This window comes from Cynoglossus semilaevis, chromosome 20 (genome assembly GCF_000523025.1).
Source record: "Cynoglossus semilaevis isolate Cse_v1.0 chromosome 20, Cse_v1.0, whole genome shotgun sequence".
Classification (NCBI taxonomy): Eukaryota; Metazoa; Chordata; class Actinopteri; order Pleuronectiformes; family Cynoglossidae; genus Cynoglossus; species Cynoglossus semilaevis.
Genome location: NC_024326.1, coordinates 2,492,052 through 2,502,548, shown reverse-complemented (window position 1 = coordinate 2,502,548; position 10,497 = coordinate 2,492,052). Strand labels below are relative to the sequence as shown.

The 10,497-nt window shown below is 41.5% G+C and overlaps 2 protein-coding genes across 4 annotated transcripts in view; both read right to left on the bottom strand.

The window, feature by feature from the left end:
• The window catches only part of camsap2b (calmodulin regulated spectrin-associated protein family, member 2b), a 23,776-nt gene extending 16,489 nt beyond the window's left edge, over positions 1-7,287 (bottom strand). For both annotated transcript variants that reach the window (XM_008333851.3, XM_008333852.3), the window contains exons 1-2: positions 5,691-7,287; positions 1,968-2,227 (exon numbers count right to left, since the gene is read on the bottom strand). In XM_008333851.3, coding sequence (XP_008332073.1) covers positions 1,968-2,227; positions 5,691-5,832 — 402 coding nt within the window. In that variant the 5' untranslated portion in view covers positions 5,833-7,287. The remainder of the gene's footprint in view (positions 1-1,967; positions 2,228-5,690) is intronic.
• A 773-nt stretch (positions 7,288-8,060) lies between these two features.
• On the bottom strand, positions 8,061-10,497 carry ticam1 (TIR domain containing adaptor molecule 1). 2 transcript variants are annotated; one of them, XM_008333850.3, is made up of 2 exons: positions 10,419-10,497; positions 8,061-9,975 (listed from the first exon to the last, which is right to left on the bottom strand). In XM_008333850.3, exon 2 carries the CDS (start codon positions 9,956-9,958, stop codon positions 8,195-8,197), a length of 1,764 nt encoding a protein of 587 aa, XP_008332072.1. In that variant the 5' UTR covers positions 9,959-9,975; positions 10,419-10,497; the 3' UTR covers positions 8,061-8,194. The 2 variants fall into 2 exon arrangements, with proteins under 2 accessions (XP_008332072.1, XP_016897673.1); XM_017042184.2 differs by having other exon boundaries at positions 8,061-9,971; positions 10,419-10,448.

Sequence of the window (10,497 nt, the reverse complement as noted above, 5' to 3'; positions counted from 1 at the left end):
GAAACGCACACAGACAGTAGGTTTGTCGGCTGAATGTACAGTGTTAGACCAGAGGTCTTTAATGTTTTCAGGCCAAGGAAGGACCCCCACAGAGACCACCCACTCCGTACAGTATAGAACGACAGGGTCTCGTGTACGTATGGCCTGTGTCTCCTCTACTGTGACAGTGCTGTGAATATATGTAAATCAATTATCTTGCTTGTAAAAAAGAAAGTTAGAGCTTGCAGCCTTCCTTGTTTTAGTCAACTCTCCATACATGTGTGGTCTATGGCATTGTTTCCCAGAGACAGAGACTCAGGTGGGTGGCAAAAGATACGACATCAAGAAAATGACTGGGTGTCTGTAGTCAGATTTGTTTTGAAATAAGTAAGCTGCTTTTTTTCAATGAAGATGATTTCATTACTCAAGCAAAATGAAGTTGGAGTGGCTGTTAATAAGCTGCAGATTAATACTATTAGTTAATGTAGACTGAAAAAAATCAGAGTGAAGTACAGGAACACCAGAGAAACTGGAAGAAAAATATATGAGAGAAAGAGAGAGAGAGCGTGAGCGAGAGGGTGAGCGTGGCGTGAGGGAGGAGTGTGTTTCTGTGCACTGCATTGCAGACACTTTTTGGCGCCAGCAGATGTGCCAGTCTGCAGATATCCAGTGAAAGAGACAGGTGAAGGCCTTGAGGCTCTCCTCACGTCCAGGACCATCACCTGATAATCACCTGATGTTTAAATAAACAGTGTCTACGTGATTGAGCATCAGACAGCCCCAAAACAAACCAGTCTTACATAATCTTCCAGTTAGCCCCTGAAATATGATCACTGTCAGAATAAATGAACCAAAACACAGACATGAGTTCATGCAGTTTGTGACCTTGATGTGTGAGAAACTCAGTACCTAATATTTCAAATGATCTCCCATAATGGAAGTGTGAATTATGGCCTTTTATCTGGTGCTGATGACACGCTGCTGGAGTATTTTTAGCAGTGTGAGGTAACACATGTTAGCCCTCAGCCTTCTAATGACACAGAGAGGAACAGTGCTAAGAGGATCCTGTCATTAGTGGCTGTATTTATAAAAAGGACAGATGTTAAAGGGACAGTTCAGCTCTTCACAGGGATACACACAGATAAGTGAATCTAATTGTAACTATATCTCGTCTCTTGGATGCGCAGTCGTTCTTCTGTCCCTCTAAGTCCCATATGTCAAAAAGATGTTTTACATATAAACCATACATGACTGTGAAGGTCCGTCCGTCAGTTTCCTGCAGCTGTTCTTCACCGTTCTTCCCAGTCAATGTTGGCATGTTGCTGAAATATTTATCGTCTCCACTTTTATCTTTGATCTCAACTTTTTCCAGTTAGTTCCAGAGTGTTAGTGTCACAGCTCGTCTAACTTTCCGTTTCATGTAACCAAATGAGGCCGTCGACAGAGGTGGGTTACGTGACCGGTGAGACACTTGTCCTTCTGCAGATGCAGTTGTTGGTGAAACAAGATGAATAAACACAGTGGTTTCTTTAACCTACAGTAGAAGTACTCGTATATACACAGCTCATACTGATCCATTTCTGTCACAGCCATTTTTACACTGGATTCCAGCAGACACCAGAGACACTTTAACAGCCAATCAGAAACTGACTGCTTAATGAAATCCTCATGAAAATCATTATAGAGACAGAGGGAGCAGGAGTCAGAGTAAAACCAAGTTTGGGAAATTCTTTAAGACACTGTCTGGTGTCCTGGACATCCCTGGATATCTATATTAAAATCCTAAATGACCACAACAGAAAAAAAAATTGGGTTGGAAAATAATGTGTTTGCTTGTCAGCTTCTGGTACTTGAACAGACTGAAATCACGCGCTCCCCTTGCTTCACACGTAAAGTGTCTCCATGGTTACCACTGTAAATGTATGTGGACTTGCGTCAATAGATTTAGGTGTGAGTGTGAATTCAACACCCACCACAGGCTCACTCACCATGTTTATAGGACTGCTGGTCAGGTCTCTCTCTGTGACCAGTCGATCCTGGTCGGTGACGTACAGGCCTTTCTGGGCCAGGGCCTGGATGACGGCGTTGTGTCCCAGTAAAGGTTTGACGGCATCGCTGCGTAGGATGAGACTCCCAGCCCGGCAGTAAAGCTCAGCTGACTGGAGCAGACAGGCCACAGGAGGCTTCAGGTGCTCCTGGTTGTACTGGTCCCTGTAGAAAGGCTCGGCTAGCTCCTCTGGTACTGCGTCTGAGAAACAGGAGAGGAATTAATGGTAAATGGCCTGTACAGTTGTCTGGTGTTTTTCTAGACTTGATAACATCACATCATGTTTGTTATTATTTATAATTGCCCCAACTACCAGAAGCAACATGTTGCTACGTATGTAGACAGTCCAGACTGGGATTTGACCCTTAACCTCTCAGTTGAAAATGTCTCACTCTGTATCTGTCCTAAAAAATCTGAGGCTGTTTTTGACCTTCTCTCTTCCAGTACCAGTGCTTCCAAGACACACAAACATTCTAAAATGTTTCTATATATTTAAGGTCTTTGTGGTTGTTGCTGTGGTTTTCCTACATTATAGCCTGGGAGTCGCCATAACGGCCACAACTAGTTTGGAGCACATGTACAATCACACACTAGAATATAACACGATACAGAACATCAAGGAACACTACAGCAGCTATTAGCAGTCGTTGGTTTAATTAGTGCTGAGTGACCATTTTCACTGTTTTTACAGCCACAATAAATTACACCTGTACTTAAAAGTGTTTTTACAGTATTTTTTTTTTCACAAGCTTTAGCAGCATCATAGAATTCACTTTGGTCTTTTGAAGATTGTTCGTTATCAGTTCCAGGTTTGTTCTTTTTGACTGAATTTTGCTCCTGACACCTCAAGGTTTCCTTCTAAAGTCTTCACCTGTTCATCTGTCAACAAAGTACTTTTGTTAAGCTAGTTTGTTTATTTGTTGTATTAACAATTCCTTGCTGAGAATACATTCACTTGGTGAAACTTGTCCTAGTTTAATTAACACTTTAGTGTGAGTGCACTGCTTAGAAATCTAGTGAGATAAATGGATCTGTGCGTACATCACCACTGTGTGGCACCTTATAATCTCATTGGCTCATCCAGGAAACCTGATTTCAAGACAATAACTGGACACACAGAGACACACACACACCTCTACACATGAAGAAATGTCTTATTGACTTTGTTTTCTTCACTTCTTCACTTCATTATTCTTAACTATTTACTCATTCACTTAGTTTGCATATGTACTGTACGTGTGTGTGTGTGTGTGTGTGTGTGTGTAAGTGATGACACATTTGAAAAACAGCTCATGCTCCAGAGAAGTGTGTTTTCCTGGTGTGTGTGTGTGATGTTATTTCCTCTCTATTCACCTCTGAATCCCTCTTTGGCAAACAAAGGAAACTAAAGTCATCTTTCTTTAAGAAACATATATTTGTGTTGTTAAGTATCACAACTGTGGAATCACAACAACCTCGGAAAGCTTTAGGATTAGAACAATTGTTTATATAACATTAATTAAGTGTGTGATCAAATCTCATGTATTTCCTGTGTCTGCAGTGAAAACAGGCTGTGGCCTGAAGAACTCTACGCCTGAATCAAAGTCTTACAATGGTTAGAGTTAGCCACATCTTTTTATGGGGATTAATGTTAACAAAAAAACCCAAAACTTTCTAGTAAAAGTTCTGAGTGTGGCATGGGTTAGTAAAAATCAGCCTTGTCAAGCAAAAACCGCTCCTTTGTACTGGCCACCAAAAAGGAAAGCAGACAGGAAGTAGCTGCCGCAGGAAGTCCAGGCATGATGAAGATTGCTTCCCAGTAGACCCTCAGGACCCCGGCTCAGCAAAAACAAGCTCAAAAGCACTGTTGTCAAAAACACATTCAGGTTATTCTGTGTGGTACGTGTAGCTTTAAGAAGAATGCACTTCCATTGCATCTGGAAAATATATTCTTGGAACTACCTTTTTAATATTCATGAGTTGAATTCATTCAGATGCCCACACCTACAGCATGGGCATCTGAATGAATGAGCTGAATGGAAATTGAACATGGGAGAGCGTGGTTGGCTTCACTGCATTCACCTAGAACTAGTGCTGCACCAACTGTAGTTTTTGTACAATAGACTTTACAACAGCTTAAAGTTTGGTGCTATAGGTTACAGTGGCTGCATCACTCAGGATTTTCCCTTTGATTTCTCTTCTCTCTTTTGGTTTCTTCTGTCTTTGATGTCTACAGTATACAGTACTGTAGAGCACAGTGTTTGAAGAAACTGGTAGAAATGGGAACTCTTGGTTCAGAGCAGAGCTGGTATTACTCAGTCTTTATGAGAAAAGGCTGCAGAGAGGGCAGAAACAGGTCTGGAAGACATACAGTACATGACGTACAACGTTTAAAGTCTAAACTAGTCACACGAAAACATCTTTGTCCGGAAAGAATGAGTTGTGTGGCGTGCACGTTGGTTGGTTAGTTGGTTAGTTTCATTACGTGACAGCTACAAACTTGGTCATCACCAGTGATTAAAGTTCTATGGTATAAGGGATTTACATAAGGGATTTCTAACTCACTCTGTATGACTATTAACTCTAACTGTGTATGACCAAAAACCTTTCCTTACATCAATGTGCCCCTTGTGGTCAGCTGACTGGAAGTCATTATCCACCCAGAGCAAAGTTAACCCTGAGCATCACCACAGCCTCAAGATCAATCAGTAACGACTTGAGAGAATTATTCATAAGCATTTTCAAACAATTATCACTTTCACGTTCCTTTGCCTCAGCTGTTTTCTTTTTTTAATTTTGTATCTATTGAAGTCATGCACCCTTTCCAAGACAATTACTGAAGGTTAAAGATTGACCTTAGAAGATTAACGTGACCTTAAACATTTCAGTGGAACAAAATCCACCAATCAGTGTCCATGCAGAGGACGAGAAGTAACACATTGTAATGCGTGACTTCATGTGTTGTACAAACAACTCTTAACTAACCTCTGGATTCTATAAGTTTAGAAGCTACAAACCTTTCACGTAAAGGGTTAATTCATCCTTGGACCAAAGTCATCATCCGGACACCCCACCACTTTACACTAAAGGGTGTCGGACTAGACTGGGACAAGGGGTGCTCTCTAGAATGTGCCATCATCAATCAATGTCATGGCAATGTGATTGAAGACCAAAATGGAGCCAGTAGATGGCACTGGTGCCAACATGCAGAGTTGGGGTGAAAGTTTTACAATTAGGTAACCAGTGTAAGAGGTGTACTGTCCACCCAGCACTGGAACTCTGTGCTATACTTAACAGGCCAGCCAGAATGTCAACACAATTGCCTTTTTTCCACTGTGTATTTTGATATATCTTACCCCAGACACAACACTTGTAGCTAGTAACAGTAACTAGCCTCCTTATCTTAACTTAACTTTAAATGTTTTGACCCTGTGATATGTTTTTTCTAGCACAATTAGTGACACAGGACATTGGAGACCCCTATAGGTGAGGGTATTTATATATGTACTGTAAGTATAAACAAATAAATACTTTCCCTTTAAGAGGGGAAAATATTTTTTATTTAATATATATATTTTAAGTGTTACATATCGCCCCATTTTAAATGAGTTCTTATTTACTGTCATTGTCAATCGTGATCATTTTGGCAAAAATAAAATCGGACCGGAAGTTTTCAGGCACCTACCTGAGCCGAAAGCCTTGGCCACCAGCCAGGTCAGGCTGCAGGAGATCTTGGCCCTGGTGAAGTCATAGTGGTCAAAGCTCTTGATGGCAGGGACGATGAAGGTCCGTCTCATTCCGCCGCCCTCTGCCGCATGATCTCCCATCTTCCTTATGTCAGAGACGCCGTCACGCTATAGCTGGAGGAGTATTCAACCGGAGAAACTCCTCCTGACTGCGGATGACATCCCGTCCAGAGGAATCCGACGCAGAAAAAAAATCCCCTTTCCTTGGAAAATTTGAAAAAAAACTTGGTGTGGTTTGATTGTGGACAGCACGACGGTATCCAGGAATAAGGCCTTTGTAGTATCACATGAGTAACGGCTGTAGGGTGATGCTTTGAAAAATATCCCTAACGGTCCAGTTTATAAAGAGTATTTCTGAAGAATTCCTTCTCCATTCCCTGGTATGTTCATCCTCCTCCTCCTTCTCCTCTTGTCCGTCATGACGGAGCGGCTGTAACAGAGCGAGGAGGAGACTGTCTCACGATACGGACGCTCAGCTAAAAAATGAGTAAAGTCCGTCTGTCTCCATGTTTTTGTCCGTCCCTCCCCAAAGACACAGTCCGTCTTTCCCCTTCTGTCTGCGCCGCGTCTCCTCTGCGCTTTTCCTGCCGCACTGACCGGGGGACGACAGGGACTACGCATGCGCCAATACCCGCCTATTCTATTCACTGATAAGAGTCATAGCCAGTTTGTATTAACTGCTGTATAACGGTACAGAGGGAGGAGTGTTCTTCACAGGAACTATCGTCTCCTACATGTTGCTTCCAAATTACATTTAAAAAATGTTCACTTAGAACTTAAATATTGATTAAATGTTATGGCCTTTTATATGTATATATAAGGTTAAGGTTAAAAGGTAACCCCCCCTCTCCAGAAAGCAATTTTATTAATATTAGTCTTCATCTGCAGTGGTCGCCATGTTGGATCCCAAAGTCATTAACTTTATTTACATTTATAAAATTTCAAAGCGTCCGTACTTAAATGGAAATTAAAAGCAACAGATGCAAACGGAATTTGAGATGCGAATGGCAATTCACTATGACAACTACAATGCTAAATTAGGTCAAATGTACATGTAGTTTCAAAATATAGTAGTATCACAAAAAGGCTTTGAGATTCTTAGGGCAGGTAACTCAAAGTACTGAAGTCAAAAGGTCAGCTGTGGTGGATTTTTACCAATGTTGTTGGTCAACTGTCAATGTGTGCCCTAATCTATGGGTAGGATTAATCACTTATTTGTGTTTTATGTTGGACCACTAAAGATTTGACCCACACCTCAACAGAAGTGACTGAAGCCAAGTGAATTCGTAGGTTAGTAGTGTAAACTGTAGTTACCTATATATTCCAGATACCGGCTATGGAATCTATTTCAGACATTTCAATGCGAGCAGACGGTGACACCATTTTCATTCATCCCTCAGGGGAAGTCCTTGCAGCTCTCCATCATCTACACTCTATAAAGTCTTGTCCCTGTGGGCTCCACTTAACTGAACTGACTAAAGTGGAGTGAGTAAAAAAATAATAGACATTTCCTCTGACATGACTCAGATCTTTTCCTTCAGAGTCGAGAATCAACTACCAATAACAATAGCTCCAGCTCAGACTTTAAGCATAAGCTGTGGTTCATTGAAAATGACACATTTCAATACCTTGTTCAGGTGAATGAAAACACGTCTTATATGAAATAGAGATATCATGGTTCATTTATTTGACATACAATAAGTGCATGAACACGTCTGATTGCACACTTATTATTTTTTGATAAGTGAATGTGATTGTTGCTGCAGGACAGTTACTTTATGGTCGCAGTGGTCGAAGAACGGAAGACGAAATTATTTTATAGCGGAAAGTGCTGAAATTGAAATGTGTGTCAACACTTCCCTCTAGCGTCCGTTATGAGTTAATACAGCTGAAGACGTCAGAGACTTGTACCATATTTTGATCGGTGGGTGGCAGTCCACTGCCATATAATTATGAAACGATGTAAAAGAAGGACACGATTGGACGATGTAAAAAGCCAAGTTGTGAAAAGGATAGGACGATAAATAAGGGGAAATTAAGTAAGTTAATGTAACTTAAAATATAAGGAATAAAATGTTTACACTTTAACAGAGAAATGGGCTCTGTTCCCCTGTGCTCTGGCTCTGTGTTGACTTGGGTTATAGAGAAAATAGAAAAGATCACAAATCAGCTTGAAACAGCCAAGGTAAACAAAAATTAAAGCAAAAAAATAAAAATACAGTAATAAAACAAATTTAAAGTCAGCCCAGAAATAACCCATTTTACCAAAAGATACCAGAAAATTTTAAACGGAGAGCCTGCAAATAAAATGTTAATTTTCTCACTTAAAAACCATTTTACTGAGAATTATTCAATATCATAGTGTTATTTGTGCTGTATATTTTGTATTATATTTGTGACATGTGACATATTGACCCCAGTAATTCACGTTTTTACTTTCATCTCAGAAAACCGAATCCTCTCTCTCTGACCCTCCACTGTGTTCCACGGTCATTTGAGAGTCATTACCGATCATAATGTACTGAGCATTTTCAATATGAATGTTGGGTTGTTGCCAAATGGCCTGGCCATCACTGCTCCCTTGTCCTGCTGGGACACTTGGATTGAGAATACATTTTTGTGCCATTGCCAGATTTATGTTATCTCTGATCAGTGACTTGACCATTCTGTGCTCTTTTAAAAACTGTCTTTGACACTGGTTCGATCTCCTTAGTTCATCCTGTCTCTTCTTCTCCCTTTTCACTCTCTGTTCCTCCCTCCAGATTCTCAGTTGTTTTCTAAAGTTGGCAGGAGTCAACACCTTCTTCACCTTGTGCTCAAAGTTTCTATTCTCCTTCAGGTACACTAGTGCGTTGAGGACCATGGGCAGGCTCGTCTCCGGCATGCTGTTCTCCAGCGGCAGCAGAGGGATGACAGTGTTGTGCTTGTATTTGTTGTTAATGGAGTGCATAATGGCGGTATCTGTCTTCATATCCAGCAAACGTGTGTTGTAGTTGCGTGTTAGCAGCAGGAAAGTGAAGGCTGAGTTGCTGATGGCGTCCTCCACACACTGCAGAGTTCTCCTGCCAGGGATGGCGAAGTCCTCGGAGAAAGTTGCACCCTCCAAACCGGTGACCATTTCCATTTTGATTTTCATGCTCTCAGCCACATCGACATCCTCTTGTGCGTGGAGGATGACAAATGCGTAGAATGTTTCCTCTTCCTCATCTTCTGCATCATTGCTTTCGAGCATTCTATCCCCGTCAGGAACCTCGGTTGAGAAGGTGTTTGTCGGAGTAGATGGGACGTCTTTTGGAGCACTGCTCGGTTTAGTGGTCTCAGGCTGAACCATATGGTTGTCCAACTTCCTGTACGCTGCTGCCATTTTAGAGTCTCTCTTTGGCTCAGCAGAATCAACCTGAGATCCATCCAGTAACTGTGAAGACGTTGTAAGGAAAACACTAGAGTTTTGCTCAGCTTTGTCTTGTGTTTCTGGTGACGTTTCATCCTCTTGATATGGGATTGTCGAAGGTATGCTGATTTCTAGATGAGTAGGGTACGAGGGCATTGAGGGAGGAGCCTGTAGAGGGCTAGCGTGATTGAAATCTTTTTCAGATTGCTCAGCAATTCTTAAATTTGTCTGGACTTCATCGGTCCTTTGGTGAGGGTCATGGCAAGAATCAGACTTATGATCTTGCTGAGAACTTATCCTCTCTTCCAACATGGGCCCGCACACGCCTTTAGCTTCCTCTCTGAGCAGGTGATACTGCAGATTCTCACAGTGACTTGTAGTTTGGCTGTCCATGGAAAGAGCTCTCTGGTATGCCAAATTTCTCCTGAGTGGATCACACAGCCTTTGCTCCGACAAAACTTTAAAAATTCGTGCCAGCACTGCTAAAGAATCTCCTGTCAGCTCTTGGAAGGCGCCGCAGCGAACTCCAAATTCTTCTTTGTTGCCTTCACTCATTTTCAAACTTTTAGCCAAGTGCTTGACAAGGCAGCTGTCTTTCAGTGACTGGAGTTTGTTCAGTGCCCGCTCATCTCTGTGGAGAATGGTCAGACACAGGACGTGTATGATGTTCTCCTCCGGAGAGTCGCCCAAGTGAACCATGAGGCTGAGCAGTCGTTCTGGAGGCTCTTTGACTAATATGTCAAAGATGTCTCTCAGCCCTGTCCCTTGGTTTTCCTGTCCGCTGGCCCCCAGGTTTGGTTTAACTTGGAGCTCCATCACAGACTTTTATCTATCTTTAAAGAGATGAAACAAAAGCTTTAGACATGATGTAGAACTTGACCTGGTTTACAGTTTATCAGCAGAGAAATACAGAAATACAGACTCATCTAAGATCCACCCACACATTTTTTTTAATTTTGTCAATGTCAATGACAAATTCAAATATTAACTTTCCATTTCTGTTTTGTTTACAGTTTAAATCAGCAGCGTATAAATCCAATTCAAATACAGGCAACCACTTGAATAATAGAAATGCCATTGTCTACTTAGCATGAAGTTTCGGTTCAAATGGGGAAGTTACACAGACTTGCTGTCTTTGAGTTCACTTTAACCAAAAACTTTTTCTTTCTCTAAACAGGAAGCTCAAAGTGCATAAGTATCAAAGTGAACCTGGAGGCAGAGTTCTTTTTTTGTTAGTTTTTTTTTCGCTAAGGAGATAAGACAACCTTTAACGTACCTGTGCCACTCGTAGGCCTGAGGCAGGTTGAGAGACTTTGGCAGAACATAATGATGATGTCACAGGTTACAAAGTACGG